This window comes from Dendrobates tinctorius, unplaced genomic scaffold (genome assembly GCF_039654945.1).
Source record: "Dendrobates tinctorius isolate UK_male_01 unplaced genomic scaffold, ASM3965494v1 ptg000526l, whole genome shotgun sequence".
NCBI lineage: Eukaryota > Metazoa > Chordata > Amphibia > Anura > Dendrobatidae > Dendrobates > Dendrobates tinctorius.
The window spans coordinates 150,218-169,852 of record NW_027362185.1 but is presented as its reverse complement, the minus strand read 5'-3'; the positions used below and the strand labels follow the sequence as shown (position 1 = coordinate 169,852).

Genomic DNA, 19,635 nt, shown 5'->3' with positions numbered 1-19,635 from the left:
TACTTTACAGAGTATAGGCCGCAGGGGTGCCCAGGTGTCTCCGGGTGTCCGTCGGCGCTGTGGGTGTCTCCGGGTGCCCAACGGTGTATCCAGTTCCCATCCCGGGGCTCTGCCGACATTTTGTGACAGACCAGAGCCCCGGGGCTCCCTCTCGGTTCCCTATTGGCTCCGGCAATATGGCGGCCGCTGCCGGGGGGCGGCGCATGCGTTGATGGTGATCTCAGGACTGACATCTCGAGAGATGAAATCTCAGCGCTGAAATCTCATCTCTCGAGATCTCAGTCCCGAGATCACCATCAGCGCATGCTCCACCCCCGGCGGCGGCCGCCATATTGCCGAAGCCAATAGAGAGGGAACCGAGAGGGAGCCCCGGGGCTCTGGCCTGTCGCAAAATGTCGGCAGAGCCCCGGGATGGGAACCGGAGACACCGCTGGGCACGTGGAGACACGGCTGGGCACCCGGAGACACCCACAGCGCCGACGGACACCCGGACACCCCTGCGGCCTACACCTGGTAAATGTCGGCAGAGCCCCGGGCTGCTGCACAGACCTCCCTGGCAGCAGTACAGCCCCCTGGTAGCAGCACAAGCCCCCCTGGTAGCAGCACAGACCCCTGGTAGCAGCACGAGCCCCCCTGGTAGCAGCACGAGCCCCTCTGGCAGCAGCACGAGCCCCCCTGGTAGCAGCACGAGCCCCCCTGGCAGCAGCACAGACCCCTGGAAGCAGCACGAGCCCCCCTATCTGCAGCACGAGCTCCCCTGGCAGCAGCATGAGCCCCCCTGGCAGCGCGCTGCACATTGGAGCACCCTCATCCCTTCCAGCGGCCTGCAGTATCACCCCACTCCTGCCTCCTCCAGCAGCGACCCTGGGACCCCGCTTCACTGCAGCCACCACCCCAGGTAAGCAATAAGGCGCCTGGATTATATGAGGCACCACCATTTCATTAAAAAAACGTTTTTTCCTATTTTTCTCCTCAAAATTTGCGGTGCGTCTTATAATCCGGAGCGTCTTATAAAGTGAAAAATATGATATCTAATATATAAAGCTCAAGGGTGTGTATGTATGTATGTGTGTATGTCCGGCATAGGCATCCGCACCGTCGCAACTACAGCCACAAAATTTGGCACAGTCACACGTCTGGACCCCGAGAGCGTCCTAAGCTATGTTGTGAGGTGAAATCTTAACCTGCGCATTAAAATTCACTAAACAATTTTGCCCCTATCTACATAATGGGGAAAAAGTGTGTGCGCATCAAGGCCAGCCCCTCATTATGTCATAATGGTTGCCATGGCGACGCTTATTCATCATAGGTTGCAAGCCCCGCCGCACAATTTGATGTCATAATGGTTGACTATGGGATAGAGGATGTGTGATGGGTATATGGGCACTGCACTATGCGATGGAGGATGTGTGATGGGTATCTGGGCACTGACTATGGGATGGAGGATATGTATGACGGGTATGTAGGCACTCGATTATGGGATGGCGAATATGTATGATGGGTATATGGGCATGGGACTATAGGATGGAGAATATGCATGCAAGGGAAAATCCGAGTCAACAGGTGAATGAAGTAAAAAAATCTTACAATCTTTATTCAAATATGTAGAAAAACATCATATCAGAAAGAGAGTTCCCAGTATGGGATTTGAGGAGACCAGATCGTGGAGTCGCCCTTGCCCTTAGATACCCATTTTTTATGCATCTATTGGAATATCCACGGCTGGAAAACCGTGATTTTAAATCAGCCGATTGGGCTTCAAATTTCTCATCCGATGAACAGATCCGCCTCATCCGTAGGAACTGTCCGACCGGGACAGCCCTAATGGTGGATGGATAGTGAGCAGAGGACGCATGTACCAAAGAATTAACGGATGTTGGTTTACGATAGACGTCAGTCTGAATGTGGCCCGTAGGGTCCACACTCAGAGTGACATATAAAAAATTAATTTCCTTAAATTCAAAAGTATAAGTCAAATGAATATTAAATGAGTTTTGATTAAGCGTCCTCATGAAATCCTCGAGCTGCTGCACAGTCCCGTCCCACAAAAATAGGATGTCATCAATATATCTATGCCAGCACAGAACATGGGAAGCGGCCGGCACGCCTGCGTCGCCAAACAAGGATCTCTCCCACGAACCGAGGAAGAGATTAGCGTACGCGGGCGCACAGGCCGCACCCATGGCTGTGCCGCGTTTCTGCAAAAAGAACTGATCCTTGAATGTAAAGAAATTGTGGGTAAGGATATAGTGCAGCAGCTTGAGGATCAACTCACGTAAAGGGCCATCCAGGTCGGAGGAACCCAGGAAGAGGCGGACCGCATCGATCCCATGCAAATGTTCAATGCAGGTATAAAGGCTCTCCACGTCAGCGGTCACCAACAAAGTCCCATATTCCACAAAGATGCCATCGACGCTAGCCAGGGCGTCCGTAGTGTCACGTATGTACGATGGCAGAGTTTCCACTAGAGGTTTTAAGTAGAAATCAATAAAACGGCATACAGGATCACATAATCCATCGATGCCTGACACAATAGGACGCCCCGGAGGGTCGAGGGCATCCTTGTGGATTTTGGGTAGCAAATAAAATGTAGGGACTCTTGGATATTTGGCAACCAAACCATCAAAGACCTGCTTGGTGATTACATTATTGTCAAGTGCCTCCATGAGAATACATTGTAGGTCGAGAGAGAAGGTCGCAAGAGGATTATAGGATAAGCGTAAATAAGTACCCGTATCTCTCAATTGGCGAAATGCCTCACGTTCGTATTTCTCATGAGGTCAAATAACAATATTCCCCCCCCTTTGTCTGCCGGTTTGAAGACAACGTCAGGCAAGGATTGGAGTTCAGATATAGCAATGCGTTGAGCATGTGTAAGGTTGTCATATTGACGCCTAGTTGTTAACTACTTAAATTCCTCCTGTACCAGCCTTGTGAAAACCTCAATTGCCGGACTTAACGACAAGGGGGGGAATTTTGTTGACCTAGGTAGAATAGATGGTGGAAACCTACTTGAGGTAATGATTGTTTGCTCATTTAAGAGCTCCTCCAAATTGCGTAAAGCCTCTCTCTCGACCTCACACATCGATTCACTGGAGTCTCTCTTCATATGTAGTTTACGCAGCAAAAGCTTGCGAGAAAACAAATGCAGGTCTTTCATGGCTGTAAAGAAATGAAAAGAATTAGTGGGACAAAAAGAGAGGCCTTTGGATAGAACCTCCAATTGAGTGTCGGACAATACATGTGATGACAAATTGAGTACCTGTAGCCACCCCTGGGATTGGGAAGCCTTTCCACTGTTAGATTTATTTTTCAACGTCTGTCTCGTCAGAATCCATTTATTTGTAGAGATGATCCCAGAGGGACCCGCTTTACTGTGATTTTTGGGAATCTGCTCATCCTCCCCCGAATAGTTAGACCTCATAGAAGTAGATCTGGACCTGGAGCGTGAATAGCTCCTAAATTATGATCTTGAACGGTCCTGCGGGTTCCGCCATCTATAGACACGTAGCAATTTTTTATCTTCTACGTCTCTTTGGAATTTTTTAGACTTGGTAGTCTGAATTTCCTGGGCCCATTTCTGGGAGAGCTCATCCAATTCCTCATTTAATTTTTTTAAGGAATCACTGGTCATTTCTTTACGGAGAGTCACCTGTAAGGTTTCAATCTCTGATTCCAGAGATACTAGGGACTCATGGTTCATCTGTTTAAGTAATTCCATAAAGCCCCTAGAACATGTGTTAGTCAGAGTTTCCCATTTATTTTTAAAAACATCGTCATTTACAGGAAAAGATGGAAAAACCTGAATCCGTAGGCCACGCGGTATGAGATCTTTCTGTAAATATTTTTCGAGAAATGCATGGTTCCACCAAATACGGGTCCGTTTGCGGAGCAGATCTCTAAACTGTTGAATGATATCCTGAATTTCCCTACTCGCTCCCTCTGGGCCCCCCCGTATCGTCCTGTATTGTGTCATTAATGAGTGCACGCCACGTCTGCTCACGTGCACGGAAATCCATACTAGGATTGAGGCACACTGTGAAAAACACAGAAATAATTATTAGACACAAATGCCTCAGTGACATCCTACGTGTCACAGAAAGGGAGATAAACTGTGCTCCCCCTAGAAGAAGAGACACCCACTCCAACAGATATGCATGCAAGAGAAAATCCGAGTCAACAGGTGAATGAAGTAAAAAATCTTACAATCTTTATTCAAATATGTAGAAAAACGTCATATCAGAAATATGGTAAATAAAATGACAGCACCACAAGGTAGACACAGCTCAACCCAGGGTAATACCCACACCCAAAATGCCTTGAATAACAAAGAGTACATGCGGTGTATACATGAGTATATAAATAGCAAGTGCAGTTATAAACCGACATGTCACATAAGAGCAATGCCCAAAAAGACACCATAAGGTATGGATGGATAGCGATCGCGTGAAAACAGCATGTATAAACGCGATGTCTTACCGAGGTGTAGGCAGGAGCGGGATGACCCCAGGGCCAGGTGAGGGAAAGCCCGACGCGCGTTTCGCGTGAAGAGACAACGCTTTCTCAAGGGAAGTCTGTATGTGGTGGGGCGCAGGACCTTCTTATGTCCCATGGGAATCAGTGAGCCAATCAGGGTGGTTCTAATCGGCGCATGCGCGCTGGAGACCAGAGGCGTCAGCTGATACAGGGAAAGGCGTCACACATTACCCCGGGAGCACAGGGAGGAAGCGATCCTCCCGGAGCCCGGGGAAGGCGCAAAGACACCGCCCCCGATCGCCAACACCAAGGAGAGCTGGGCGCACGCGCACAACCACTAGATCACCACCGAGATATAGTGTAAAAGTAGAAAAGAAGAAACCTCAACGTCAGAATAATGGAATATAGATTCATAATGTAACAAAATTATACATCTCTAAAATCGCAAATAAGCAACAGTATACACAAATGTGTAAACTATCCCATATCAAGAGTACTATTTCAGACATGTATACAAGCACAATACATATAGTCATATAGACATAAAATGGAGGAACTTGATAATACAGGAGATGACCAGAGGTGATGAAGATATATTTTCACGTTCAGATGGATTAGAAGGTCCCACGACAAACTAAGAAAAACTGAATTAAAAGAGGGTAAATTAAAAACACAATAAAAACACGAGAAACCCCACATCCTGAGAGGAAGGGAAGCCAAGGAAAAATGAGAGGGAAAACGGAAAAAGGGGGGGGGATATTATAATAAGATGACAATAGCATCTAACAACTAGATATTGAGTCCTGCAAAAATCCTACAAAAAAGAGGAAAAGGACAGGGATTCATTAAGGCCCCTCGGGGCCAAAGTGTCCAACGTTACAATCCATTTGGCCTCAACTTGAGCCAATCTGCGTTTATAATTTCCGCCTCTTACGCCAAGATGGACCTTATCAATACCTCTGATTTTAAGCGAAGAAGACTCACTATTATGGTATTGTCGGAAGTGGCGAGGCAATGTTTTAAGAAGTGACAGATCAGTCACTGTCTTCGACGCAGAAATGTCCCGCACATGCTCACGTACCCGTGTTCTTAATTCCCTAGACGTTAGGCTAATATATATATCTTAGAACAGCCACATGTGGCATAATATATGACGTTTGTACTACTACATGATATCCGATAACGGATATCATATTGTTTCTCCGTCAGAAGAGGTAAAAGTAGAGCAGCGCAGGACATTTGTGCATACCAGACAGTGACCGCATGGTATGGAACCGGTGACAGGGCCCCTCGTGCCAAATGGATTAGCCAGAACAGGTACGTAGTGGCTATTAACAAGAAGGTCATTAAGATTTTTTGACCTCCATGAAGTCATCAGGGGATGCTTACCCAAACACGATCTCAGGGAGGGCTCGGTACCCAGAACAGGCCAATGTTTAGTAAGGACACGTCTCATATTATCCCACTGATCAAAGTCGAGATGAACCTAATAGGTCCATCATTACTAGACCGAGAGTTCCCAATCGGCTGATTTAAAATCACGGTTTTCCAGCCATGGATATTCCAATAGATGCATAAAAAATGGGTATCTAAGGGCAAGGGCGACTCCACAATCTGGTCTCCTCAAATCCCATACTGGGAACTCTCGGTCTAGTAATGATGGACCTATTAGGTTCCGCTATTCCCCAGCTTCTCCCCTCTGTCAATCCCTTCACTGGCTCCCCATTGCCCAGAGACTCCAGTACAAAACCCTAACCATGACATACAAAGCCATCCACAACCTGTCTCCTCCATACATCTGTGACGTCGTCTCCCGGTACTTTCCCGCACGCAACCTCCGATCCTCACAAGATCTCCTTCTCCACTCCCCTCTTATCTCCTCTTCCCACAATCGCATACAAGATTTCTCTCGTGCATCACCCCTACTCTGGAACTCTCTACCACAACATGTCAGACTCTCACCTACCATTGAAACCTTCAAAAAGAGCCTGAAGACCCACCTCTTCCGACAAGCCTACAACCTGCAGTAACCACCGATCGACCAAACCGCTGCACGACCAGCTCTACCCTCGCCTACTGTATTCTCACCCATCCCTTGTAGATTGTAAGCCTTAGCGGGCAGGGTCCTCTCTCCTCCTGTACCAGTTATGACTTGTATTGTTTAAGATTATTGTACTTGCTTTTATGTATACCCCTCCTTACATGTAAAGCGCCATGGAATAAATGGCGCTATAACAATAAATAATAATAATAATAATAATAATAATAATAATCTCGACTTTCAACCATCAGTGGGATAATATAAGACGTGTCCTTACTAAACATTGGCCTGTTCTGGGTACTGAGCCCTCCCTGAGATCGTGTTTGGGTAAGCATCCCCTGATGACTTCAAGGAGGTCAAAAAATCTTAATGACCTTCTTAATAGCCACTACATACCTGTTCTGGCTAATCCATTTGGCACTAGGGGCCCTGTCACCGGTTCCATACCCTGCGGTCACTGTCTGGCATGCACAAATGTCCTGCGCTGCTCTACTTTTACCTCTTCTGATGGAGAAACAATATGATATCCGTTATCGGATATCATGTAGTAGTACAAACGTCATATATTATGCCACATGTGGCTGTTCTAAGATATATATATTAGCCTAACGTCTAGGGAATTAAGAACACGGGTACATGAGTATGTGCGGGACATTTGTGCGTCGAAGACAGTGACTGATCTATCACTTCTTAAAACATTACCTCGCCACTTCCGACAATACCATAATAGTGAGTCTTCTTCGCTTAAAATCAGAGGTATTGATAAGGTCCATCTTGGTGTAAGAGGCGGAAATTATAAACGCAGATTGGCTCAAGGTGAGGCCAAATGGATCGTAACGTTGGACACTTTGGCCCCGAGGGGCCTTAATGAATCCCTGTCCTTTTCCTCTTTTTTGTAGGATTTTTGTAGGACTCAATACCTAGTTGTTAGATGCTATTGTCATCTTATTATAATATCCCCCCCTTTTTTCCATTTTCCCTCTCATTTTTCCTTGGCTTCCCTTCCTCTCAGGATGTGGGGTTTCTCGTGTTTTTATTATGTGTTTTTAATTTACCCTCTTTTAATTCAATTTTTCTTAGTTTGTCGTGGGACCTTCTAATCCATCTGAACGTGAAAATATATCTTCATCACCTCTGGTCATCTCCTGTATTATCAAGTTCCTCCATTTTATGTCTATATGACTATATGTATTGTGCTTGTATACATGTCTGAAATCGTACTCTTGATATGGGATAGTTTACACATTTGTGTATACTGTTGCTTATTTGCGATTTTAGAGATGTATAATTTTGTTACATTATGAATCTATATTCCATTATTCTGACGTTGAGGTTTCTTCTTTTCTACTTTGACACTATATCTCGGTGGTGATCTAGTGGTTGTGCGCTTGCGCCCTGCTCTCCTTGGTGTTGGCGATCGGGGGGCGGTGTCTTTGCGCCTTCCCCCGGGTTCCGGGAGGATCACTTCCTCCCTGTGCGCCCGGGGTAATTTGTGACGCCTTCCCCTGTATCAGCTGACACCTCTGGTCTCCAGCGCGCACGCGCCGATTAAAACCACGCTGATTGGCTCACTGATTCCCATGTGACCGCGACACAGCCCAGAGCCTACAGTACATGTGCAGCAGAGGCCGACACTGCCCAGAGTCTACAGTACATGTGCAGCAGAGGCCGACACTGCCCAGAGTCTACAGTACATGTGCAGCAGAGGCCGACACATCCCAGAGTCTACAGTACATGTGCAGCAGAGGCCGACACATCCCAGAGTCTACAGTACATGTGCAGCAGAGGCCGACACTGCCCAGAGTCTACAGTACATGTGCAGCAGAGGCCGAGACTGCCCAGAGTCTACAGTACATGTGCAGCAGAGGACGACACTGCCCCGAGTCTACAGTACATGTACAGCAGAGACCGACACAGCGCAGAGCCTACAGCACGTGTTTAGCAGAGCCCAATGCTGCACATAAATCACGTACAGCGGGCCCTGCATCAAGTTCCATCTGGACCTGCATGATGTCACCATACAAGACTCACCCAGCCGCCACCACCGCCTCCTCAGTTCTTCTATTTTGGAGTCTCCATCTCTCCAGTGAACTGCAGGATGTTCTCGATCCTTTCCACATATTGTGCCCTTTGCTCCAAGAGTTTCTTTTGCTCCTCAATCTCTGAAACGTTTCTCTTCCTGAAAGTTTATTAAAAAAATAAGCTATGGATCAGGGAACGGGCGGTAACTTACCAACACTAAAAGCCCATCATTCAGCATCACCTGCATCCCTCTGCTTCCCCAGCTCCCCTCTTAGTTTTTATCCTATGTGAGGCCAAGGACACCCACCTGTTCCTTTAGCAGCTTCTGCCACAGAACCTCCTTCTCCTGCTCTTGCTTGGCTCGCAGCTCCTTCTCCTCCTCATCCTGCTTGCGAGCTCGAGCCACGTGATACTGAGCCTGACTCAGATCAGAGCATTGCCTACAATGTGGACAACGTGTTATAGTGAGGCAACGGTCCACATCCATGAGATGTGTTCTCCATCCCTGTAGCACATACCTGGCCTCAGTTGCTGCCAGCGCCAAATCAAACCTCATCTTGTCACCAACTTGAAATATCTGCAGAAGAAACATCAGGTCAGATTTCACAGACGCTACCTGGCCAATATGGACGTGGCCCTCAGATGCAGATCCCATGCTCCTCTCACCGGTAGGCGAGTTCCAGCTCTTTCACAGCATTCAGTACTTCCTTCAGGTTGCTTTTCTCATCTTTCAGCATGGATGTTGCCAACCCTTGCAGCACCAGAGCCACATTAAACACGAGGACGGTGTCATTAGGGGCCACGTGACGAGCCTGCAGGGTCAGAGAAGGGGAAAAAGTCAGGAATCAAGACAAATACTGTAGCTTTTTTTTTTCCACAGATTTTGTGACGCAACAGTGACCTTGCCTGCGATCTCACTACATGTGACACATAGCAGCGACCGCCCCCCCCGCGCTGGTTATCACTGATCGTGCTCGAATGTCCTGGGTCATTTTTTGATCGCTGGTGTCCTGCTGGCCAGCATGCATCACTGTGTTTGACGCCTACGAGCGACCTCGTTGGAGACGCAGAACTCGGGGACGCAGGCGGGAATCGTCAGAATCGCTGCTGTATGACAAGGTCCCAACGACCGCCGAGGTCGTTATACGGATCGCTGGATCGTTGCTGCATCGCTGAAGAGATCTGCCTGTTTGACAGCTTACTAGCAACCATGTAGCGATGCACCAGCGATCCTTACCAGATCGTATCGTTGTCGGGATCGCTGGAGCGTCCCTAAGTGAAACGGGACCCTAAGATCCTTTCATTTTGCCAACCTAAGAGGACACTTAAGGTTTTTACTCCTCACTTAAAAGGAAATATTTTTTTTTTGCTATGTTATGTAAGGAGTTTCACACTAGCGTTTGTAGGCGCAGCGGACGCTCGCTGTGAAGCTCCGCCCCCTGCTGCGCCTCCTCTAGTCAGCTCCGCCTATCGGCACATGCCGCTGCATGCAACCTGCGTACCCTATCTTTAGCATTGGGTACGCAGGCCGTGTGCAGGTATGCTTTTGCAGCCGCATGCGTCCTTTGGACGGTGCGGCGAGCGCACCAAAATGCAACACGTTGCGTTTGGTGCAGGTCGCCGCACGGTCAAAAGGACGCATGCGGCGGCAAAAGCATACCTGCGCACGGCCTGCGTACCCAATGCTAAAGATAGGGTACGCAGGCCGCAAGCAGCGGCATGCGCCCATAGGCGGAGCAGACCGGAGGAGGTACGGCAGGGGGCGGAGCTTCACGGCGGGGTAGTGTGAAACTAGCCTAAGAGAAATATGATGTAGGGGCAGAGAATGCTGATTCCATCACGACTACTTATACCCAATAAACTAAGTGACACATCGCTGGAATGAGTATTCTGTGCTGCGGAGCTCGGAATGCTGAGTTCTGTATAACTCCGCCCACACCACTAATTGGCAGCTTTCTGCCTATGCACACTGTACACAGGAAGCTGCCAATCCATGTTGGGGGTGCGACTTGACCAGAAGACATGAGACGCCTAGTCCATTAGTGATGATCTGCTCCTAATAAAACTCGGCCTAGTAAGTGACACATCGCTGGAGTCATGGTTTCTCTATCTCTTCATTGGTGGACACAGGAAACCTTGAGTGTATACTGCTGCCAATAGGAGGTTGACACTATGCAAAGTTGGAATCAGGATTTTTGCCCCTACATCATGCTGCTCTGATCACATGGCAAAAATTTGACCGATTTCCCTTTTAAGAGTTAAAATGTCATTTCAAGAGTGGAAACGCCCAGATGCAAAAGTTCTCTTGGACCTCATGAACCCCTTTCAGATGAGGTTACTAGTCCGATTGCCATGCCCATGTTGATCCACCATCTTTTTTTGCCATCCAAAGGAATCTATGATCTTTTAATACTTTGCATTTCGTTATTTTATGGATGATTGTTTTCTCATTTCAGGAAGCATTTGTGACGGAGTACTTGAACAATGGGAATGCTGCCGATGCCATAAACAGTGTGAAAGAAATGAGAGCTCCCAAACACTTCATCCCAGAAATGATAAGTAGGATCATCCTTCAATCACTAGACCGGTCCGATGAAGACAAGGCGCGCGCCAGCTCTCTGATCGGGGTCCTGTGGCAAGAAGGTGTGGCCACCAGTGACAACTTCATGCAGGTAAAGCGGGGTGTCCTGTTCAGGTCTGCCGAGACTTTTTTTGCTCCTGTCACTGACCACATCGTCTTGTACAGGCTTTTCTAAATGTGCTGGACCAGTGCCCAAAACTGGAGGTGGACATTCCCCTGGTGAAATCTCACCTGGCACAACTTGCAGCTCGTGCCATAATTGCTGACCTGGTGAGCATTTCTGAACTGGCTCAGCCCTTGGAGAATGGCACCCATTTTCCTTTGTTCCTACTCTGCCTTCAACTGGCCAAGCTCAAAGATCGGGAATGGCTGATGGAGCTGTTCCAGCAGAGCAAAGTGAATATGCAGAAGATGTTACCAGGTGAGTGTATTGTGGCCGTGAAATTGAGGTACGGACCTACCACGGTTCCTTTATGATTGCAAAATCTGCACGTGGCATGCCCTGAAAACTGCACGGTCTAAACAGAACCTTACCGGATATGCAATCACTGTCTAAAACATGGGGGTCCTTCACTGATCTTGAGAATGAAGGGGCTGCAACTTTTAGCTTACGTTCACTTTCCTCTCTACACTGCCTGGGTCACCTGGCTGTGCCAGGAGCTGCATCGCACGACTGAGCCTTGTTCCTCCTTACTCCTAGAAATCGACCAGAACAAGGACCGCATGCTGGAGATCCTTGAAGGAAAGGGCTTGAGCTTCCTATTTCCTTTGATGAAACTGGAGAAAGAGTTGTTGAAACAAATCAAGATGGATCCATCTCCACAAACCATTGACAAGTGGATTAAGGATAACATTTCTCCTAAACTTCATGTAGATAAAGGATTTGTTAATATTTTGATGACCAGGTGAGTCTCCTGAAGACGCGTGTTCACACTTGGCGGTGGCCGTACATGCGCTGATGTAAGATGATCACTTTTGACTTATTTTCCCACTTTCCTCCCCTTCAGCTTTTTACAGTATATTTCTAATGATGTTTGCCAAATGGATGACGATGATCAGACGGCAGCGCCATCAAAGGAGCTGCTGGAGCAGGAGAAGCAGCTGCTGCTGTCATTTAAGCCAGTGATGCAGAAGTTCCTCCATGTCCACGTGGAATTGCAAGTCAGTGCCCTCTACGCCCTTCAGGTGCACTGCTGCGGTAAAAACTTCCCCAAAGGTACGGTCACCACTCGCCTCGTCATACCTGCATGGTGGCTACTGTCGTGCATCTCCTGCCTCCTTAACAAGTATTGTCTTGTGTTTTCAGGCATGTTACTGTGCTTCTTTGTCCATTTCTATATGGAGATTCTAGAAGAGGAAGCCTTTTTGGCATGGAAGGAAGACATCACACAGGAATTTCCTGGGAAAGGAAAAGCTTTATTCCAGGTAAGAAGGTAGCAAAAGTTTTTTGGCCACTAAAAAGGTCTAAGTTTGGACAAACACTATACTTTCAAATCAATCACATGTGCATGTCGTGAAGGTCTCCTCACACGTATCTGCATAGACAACTGGTGCTTGCACACTAGCTTGTTTTTTCACTTGGACTTGCACATGGGTGAACAATAATCCATGTAAGGTCCATTGCGCACATGGATTGAAAATACACTCATGAGTCCTTAGTCTAAGGACTCTGGTCGTATGTAGAGACCTATTAGTGATGGTCCATGTGGGGGATGTGTAAATTAGCCCTCCTCTGTAATTATGGAGGAGAACCTTGGAGTATGTACTTGTTCAGTGTTTGCAGTAGAATAATCTGTAAATTGATGTTTTGGCAGGAAAAATGCCGTATAAAATTTTTGATGCTTTTCCCCATTCATTAGCATGGGTGACGTCTGTGTCCAAAAAAACGCAGAACAAAGTGACATGCAAGGAAAAAATAAGAAATGTGCATGAGAGGTCAAGAATCTCATTTACTTTGCTGGTACTAAGACTCTTCATGGTTTTTTGACCTCAGAAGAAAAAATTCAATAAAACCACAATGTGTGCTCAGACCCTTACTGATATTAACATTAAAGACAAGGCTCTTAATTTTACTCCCCAGGCTGCCATGGCAGTCTACAGGCACTCTGCATCTTTTGTGAGGCATGAAAGGATAAACTGTTAAATCCAGCTGTGTAAGGCTACTGTCACACTAGCATTTCCTGGAGCTGCGGAGGGATACGCACGGCCGCCGTGAAGCTCAGCCCACGGCCGCACCTCCTCCGGTCAGCTTCGCCTATGGGCGCATGACGCTGCATGCGATCTGCGCACCCTAGCTTTAGCATTGGGTATGCAGGCCGTGCTCAGGTATCCGTTTGCCGGCGCATGCGTCCTTTTGATGGTGCGCCAAGTGCACCAAAATGCAACATGGTGCGTTTGGCGCAGGTCGGCGCACCGTCAAAAGGACGCATGCGCCGGCAAACGCATACCTGCGCATGGCCTGTATACCCAATGCTAAAGATAGGGTACGCAGGTCACATGCAGCGTCATGCGCCCATAGGCTGAGCTGACCGGAGGAGGTGCGGCCGTGGGCGGAGCTTCATGGCGGCCGTGCGCATCCCTCCGCAACTCCAGGAAACGTTAGTGTGACAGTAGCCTTACACAGCTGGGATTGTTGAGTATTTCCTCTGTAACTGGGGTAAATGTCATTGTTACAGGGGAAATCCTCAACAATCAGACTTGCAACTAAATCTATACAACTGATTTTAAATCTACTAAGACCTATCAGCTACATGGTGTGAAAATGATCATGGGGGGCTGCAACATTAATTAGGTTGGCGCCTCCTAGTGTGTATATACCATGATTGTTCACTTGCAGCTGCAAGTTCATCTAGTAACTTCTGCAAAATTGCATGCAGCTGGATATTACAATTTTTTTTCTACATAGTTTTTATAGATCTATCTGCTTACAACTTTTTCCAGTAGTCGTCGACTGTAACAAATAGTGCGATGGCTTTCCCCATAGCTAGCTGGGATCTGGAATGGCAATTTTGTGAAAATGTATGATTTTCTTTTTTTTTTTTTTGGGGTGGACCCTGTTTATTATGTACATACAGATTTATTAAGTGAGTAATCTTGCAAAAAGGTCGAGGAACGCAAGAGATCAACTGTGAAACCTATCTCCAACATGGTTCAAGGGCAAAGGTAAATCTGTGAGCAAAACCAAAATAAGTAGGGGCTGATATTTTGGCAAATATTTAAAATCAATAGCACCTTGAAGCTTCTGGCATCTCATCAAACATCAGCCGTAAATTGCATTCCCTAAGGAGTGTTACTTCATCACGCTATATATACAGACGCTGAATGCGGAGTAAAAAATAGGATGTCATGTGTCAGCAGAAATATCCAGGGAATACCACTGTTACAAGGCAGTGACTGGCACCTTGTAATATACGTAAACGTCCAGCAGATGGCAGGAGATCTCAATATGCTCCTGTATAAAATAGTTCTAGGTTTGTTCAACAGTCAAACAGGACTGGGATCATAATCATTAAAAGAATTTCACACCCTTGCTGTCCTTTAGTGTTATGATCTCCGCTTTGTGTTCCAGCTGTAGGGCTTCCAATGATCTGAGGAGCATGGCTTCATCCAACCTGTGGAAATCTTCTTCTGTTTCATCTCCACTAATTAACTCATAAAGTGTGAACACAGAATTGGTCATTCCGTTCTTCAAAACCCATTGGTAGATTACTTTTCCCCATTCATCTGATCTGGTTTTGCTTCTATCCAACCATTCTAAGTTACCTTTTTCCTGAGTTCCCCTAAAGGTGCTGTCACACTTAGCGATGTACCAGCGATCCCGACCAGCAATATGATGCGGTCAGGATCGCTGGTACATCGCTAAGTGGTCGCTAGTGAGCTGCCACACAGGCAGATCTCACCAGCGACATCGCTGGGGACGGGGGTCGCTACTTACCTGTCAGACGCGGCGATCCTGCGTCCTCCCGCCCGGCTCCACGCTCGTCTCTCCACAGGAAGCCCAGCCGGAAGCTGACGGCGAGAAACAGTCCTGGACGTTCTCGCGCGATCAGCGATAACCAGCGGGGGGAGCGGTCGGAGGTAAGTATCACACAGCGATATCGCTATAACGTCACCAGTTATAGCGATATTGCTAGCGATATCGCTTAGTGTGACAGTACCTTAAGATAACCTGCACTGACTCCAAGCACAGCTTTCTTTGTGTTTTCTTGTTGTTGAACAAGGGGCTCTCCTGTATTTCCATTACATTCACAGTGTATAACTTATGTCGGCAGTAAGACAAAACTAGTGAACTCCAAGCCGACAGCTGCTACTGCAACGTGTAGAACGGAGGAAAGTTGTACTGCCAGGGCCACTCGAAATCCATTTCTGCAGCGCCACGAAAAGCTCTTCCGGGCCTTATGATTTTCTTTTACCTCTTGGCCACATGTGAGGCTCAAGTCCTACTTGATTGATATATATTTTTGTTTATTTTTTTTTGCAGGTGAACCAGTGGCTGATATGGCTGGAGACGGCGGAAGAAGAAGAATCGGAGGAAGAGGCCGACTAAAGAACCAGCCAAAACTTTAAAAGTTGTGCAGACATCATAGAATCGTAGAGTTGGAAGGGACCTCCTGGGCCATCTGGTCCAACCCCCTGCTCAAAGCAGGAGTCGCTAAATCATCCCAGACAGATGTCTGTCCAGCCTCTGTTGGAAGACTTCAATTGAAGGAGAACTCACCACATTCTGTTGCTACGATGTAAACTGCATTTTTTTTTACCTTACCACTGCGAAAGCACCATTCCGCTGTAACGCTTTATTTATTTTTTTTTAGTTGCAATATCTGATGGAGGAGAGGCATGCCGACTAAGGATCCTTCTGCCTACAAAAAAAACAGGTTTTTAAAGTGTAACGTCTTAATCAGTCAGCCATGCAATATTCTTAGAGTATGGCCGGGGTCACACTGGCGAGGAATATGGCTGAGTGAGAGGCGCTAAAAGCACGCATTAGACACGGACCAATGATTCTCTATGGGGCCCCTCGCACCAGCCGTATATTTCTCATCTGTATTCTAGGCTCCGTGCCAATCGCAGCATGCTGCGATTGTCAGCGTACTACGGCCGTAGTACGCCAATGAAAGTCTATGGGTGCGCAAAAAATATGGATTACACACGGAACACACGTGTGACCTGCGAGAAATACGCACCCGGTGTCTTTTAGCAAAGCCGGCAATTCAGTGCGCTATACAGTAAACTCACACTGACAGTTTTAATAAAGAAACGAATGAATAGATATAGACACATAGAATACATATATATATATATATATACATTCTATGTGTCGTATTACGCATGTAAAATACTGACCGTATTTTGCGTCGGTTAGTGTGACCCCGGCCTATCTGTAATGCTTAGATCCGTGTATAATAAGCAGCATGCAATAATTACCCCCCAAGTTCTCAACAGACGCTGGTCAGTGGCAAGGACGCTGCTGCCAAAATTGAGAGAGAAGGGAAAAAAAAAAACCAACAAAACCTGATTAATTAGCAACACTGAATACTGAAGATGCACTGTGCTCAGTGATACTTGACTCGTTGCAATATTTGGCTGTTACAGTAAATCTATAATTGTAAGTCGATGGTTGTTGCCGTATAGTATATATTGCCTGTATTTCTACCTCTAGTAAATGGGCTTTTTTCTTTTCCTTTGTGCTATATTTTAATATCTTCGAGCCTGGGCAAGTGCACAAATCTTTAAAAATTAAAAAAAAAAATAATAAAAAAAGAAAAAAATCTAAAAAAAAAGAAAAATATATATACACCTGGTTTACTTGCACAAAGTCTGCTCCATTTTGAAAGATCGATCTCTGCCCTGGAAAGTGACGCTTACAATGCTGAGGGGAGGGGAAAAAAAAAAAAAAAAAAAAGAATTGGTCCTCGAAGTATTGAAATTGAGTAAGATATCAAAACCTGTTCAATTTGCTAACAAAAATGACTGAACTGAATATCACATCTAGCTGTGACATTGTGAATGCAGCTCTGGAGGAGACATGAGCTAAGGCTACTTTGTACACTGCAGTTTTTCTCAGCTGAGCGGATAGTCGCTGAATATATTGCATTTTACAGAGTCTACATTGCATTTTTTGTGTTCTTTAGCTCCTATTCCTAGCCGCATCGGGCAGATCAGCGTGGATCGAGGACCCAGCCTTTCCTGCTAGCAAGAGATCTTGAGCCGACACCCTCCAATGAGGGTCCTTCAGCCTACCTCAATGAAGCGCTGCTCCTGAGTTGCAAGCTGCTTCCCCCTGCTTGGGTGTCTGCCTCCTGCGGGTGCGCTTCCGGGGACGTCATCTTTGCAGGTCGGGCATTTACGTGTCGCTGCCGGCATGCAGTCCACAGGGAAATGCAGGAAGAGGATCCGGCAAGGACTTCAGACGCATCGGTATCGTATAAATAGGGTCCTCGTGTATGTTGGCTACCCTACTGTAAGATGGGACTTCATACCAGAAAATCCTCCATGGAGGATTCTGCTAAAGCAGACATTGGCTTGGAACAAAGCCAGGGGCATGAGAGTAAGCTTGCAAAGCAATACCCACTTTAGGCCTTACCCTACACTTAGAAACACATGGCATATACTCTGTGCATTCTGGGGGGGCAGGGGGGAACACCTGTCTCAGCAACTCCAAAGAAGGATAACAGGAATTCAGGGAGACTTAAAAGATGTGCTATCTGTAGAGTTGAGCGAAACGGGTCGAAAAAATTCAAAAGTCGCCGACTTTTGGCAAAGTCGGGTTTCATGAAACGAAACCCGACCCTAGGATGAGGTCGGCCACGAGGTCAGCGACTTACGCGCCAAAGTCGCGTTTCAAAAGTTTGTTTTGCGCTCTTTTTCAGCCAATCAGGATCCACGGACACTGTGGGCAACGTGATGACATAGGCACGGGTCACCACCATCTTTCAGAAGGGCATGCAAGTGATTGGCTTGCTTTGGTGGGCGTCACAGGGGGTATAAAAGGGCGTGCACGCCGACCGCCATCTTACTTCTGCCGATCTTAGTATAGGGAGAGGTTGCTGCTGATTCTGTAGGGAGAGCGTTAGGCAGGGAAGAAGACAAAAAAACTGCTTCTGCTGCTAGCGATTTGGCCTGCACAACACACAAATCACTGTGTGTGCAGTGCAAGGGGAGGCTATATTGTGGTGTATCAGTGGTGTTGGTTGTTGGGCTGCCTTCTAAGGCTTCCTGACACGCTGGCATTGCTGTTTACCCACTGCTCCGCAAACTGCTTTTTTAAAAGCAATCCAATCTCCCTTATCCTCTCGTCACTTTGGTCACAGGCAGCTGTGCCATCGAGCGTGTCACATAGCGCTCAGATATCAGTGGGCCGCACACAATCCACAAGTGTCCACTGTCCAAAAGTGTACGCAGAGATTCAAAATCTCCATTATCCTCTCGTCACTTTGGTCACAGGCAGCTGTGCCATCGAGCGTGTCACATAGCGCTCAGATATCAGTGGGCCGCACACAATCCACAAGTGTCCACTGTCCACAAGTGTACGCAGAGATTCAAAATCTCCATTATCCTCTCGTCACTTTGGTCACAGGCAGCTGTGCCATCGAGCGTGTCACATAGCGCTCAGATATCAGTGGGCCGCACACAATCCACAAGTGTCCAGTGTCCAAAAGTGTACGCAGAGATTCAAAATCTCCATTATCCTCTCGTCACTTTGGTCACAGGCAGCTGTGCCATCGAGCGTGTCACATAGCGCTCAGATATCAGTGGGCCGCACACAATCCACAAGTGTCCACTGTCCACAAGTGTACGCAGAGATTCAAAATCTCCATTATCCTCTCGTCACTTTGGTCACAGGCAGCTGTGCCATCGAGCGTGTCACATAGCGCTCAGTTATCAGTGGGCCGCACACAATCCACAAGTGTCCACTGTCCACAAGTGTACGCAGAGATTCAAAATCTCCATTATCCTCTCGTCACTTTGGTCACAGGCAGCTGTGCCATCGAGCGTGTCACATAGCGCTCAGATATCAGTGGGCCGCACACAATCCACAAGTGTCCAGTGTCCAAAAGTGTACGCAGAGATTCAAAATCTCCATTATCCTCTCGTCACTTTGGTCACAGGCAGCTGTGCCATCGAGCGTGTCACATAGCGCTCAGATATCAGTGGGCCGCACACAATCCACAAGTGTCCAGTGTCCAAAAGTGTACGCAGAGATTCAAAATCTCCATTATCCTCTCGTCACTTTGGTCACAGGCAGCTTTGCCATCGAGCGTGTCACATAGCGCTCAGATATCAGTGGGCCGCACACAATCCACAAGTGTCCACTGTCCACAAGTGTACGCAGAGATTCAAAATCTCCATTATCCTCTCGTCACTTTGGTCAAAGGCAGCTGTGCCATCGAGCGTGTCACATAGCGCTCAGATATCAGTGGGCCGCACACAATCCACAAGTGTCCACTGTCCACAAGTGTACGCAGAGATTCAAAATCTCCATTATCCTCTCGTCACTTTGGTCACAGGCAGCTGT

At 47.2% G+C, this 19,635-nt stretch overlaps 2 protein-coding genes and 1 pseudogene across 2 annotated transcripts; 1 reads left to right on the top strand and 2 right to left on the bottom strand.

Moving 5' to 3' along the window:
• Positions 1-1,131: 1,131 nt before the first annotated feature.
• On the bottom strand, positions 1,132-9,964 carry LOC141078238 (uncharacterized). The gene is made up of 5 exons (XM_073565062.1): positions 9,206-9,964; positions 9,058-9,116; positions 8,847-8,979; positions 8,549-8,696; positions 1,132-4,036 (listed from the first exon to the last, which is right to left on the bottom strand). Exon 5 carries the CDS (start codon positions 2,664-2,666, stop codon positions 1,593-1,595), a length of 1,074 nt encoding a protein of 357 aa, XP_073421163.1. The 5' UTR covers positions 2,667-4,036; positions 8,549-8,696; positions 8,847-8,979; positions 9,058-9,116; positions 9,206-9,964; the 3' UTR covers positions 1,132-1,592.
• Positions 9,965-10,802: 838 nt separating this feature from the next.
• On the top strand, positions 10,803-12,371 carry LOC141078237 (eukaryotic translation initiation factor 4 gamma 2-like; the record flags this gene model as incomplete). The annotated part of the gene is made up of 5 exons (XM_073565061.1): positions 10,803-10,880; positions 10,996-11,211; positions 11,286-11,541; positions 11,821-12,025; positions 12,128-12,371. Coding segments are annotated over exons 1-5 (999 nt in total), but the record flags the coding sequence as incomplete, so codon positions are not given.
• Positions 12,372-13,707: 1,336 nt separating this feature from the next.
• Positions 13,708-16,392, bottom strand: LOC141078236 (vacuolar protein-sorting-associated protein 25-like; annotated as a pseudogene).
• Between the last annotated feature and the right edge of the window lie 3,243 nt (positions 16,393-19,635).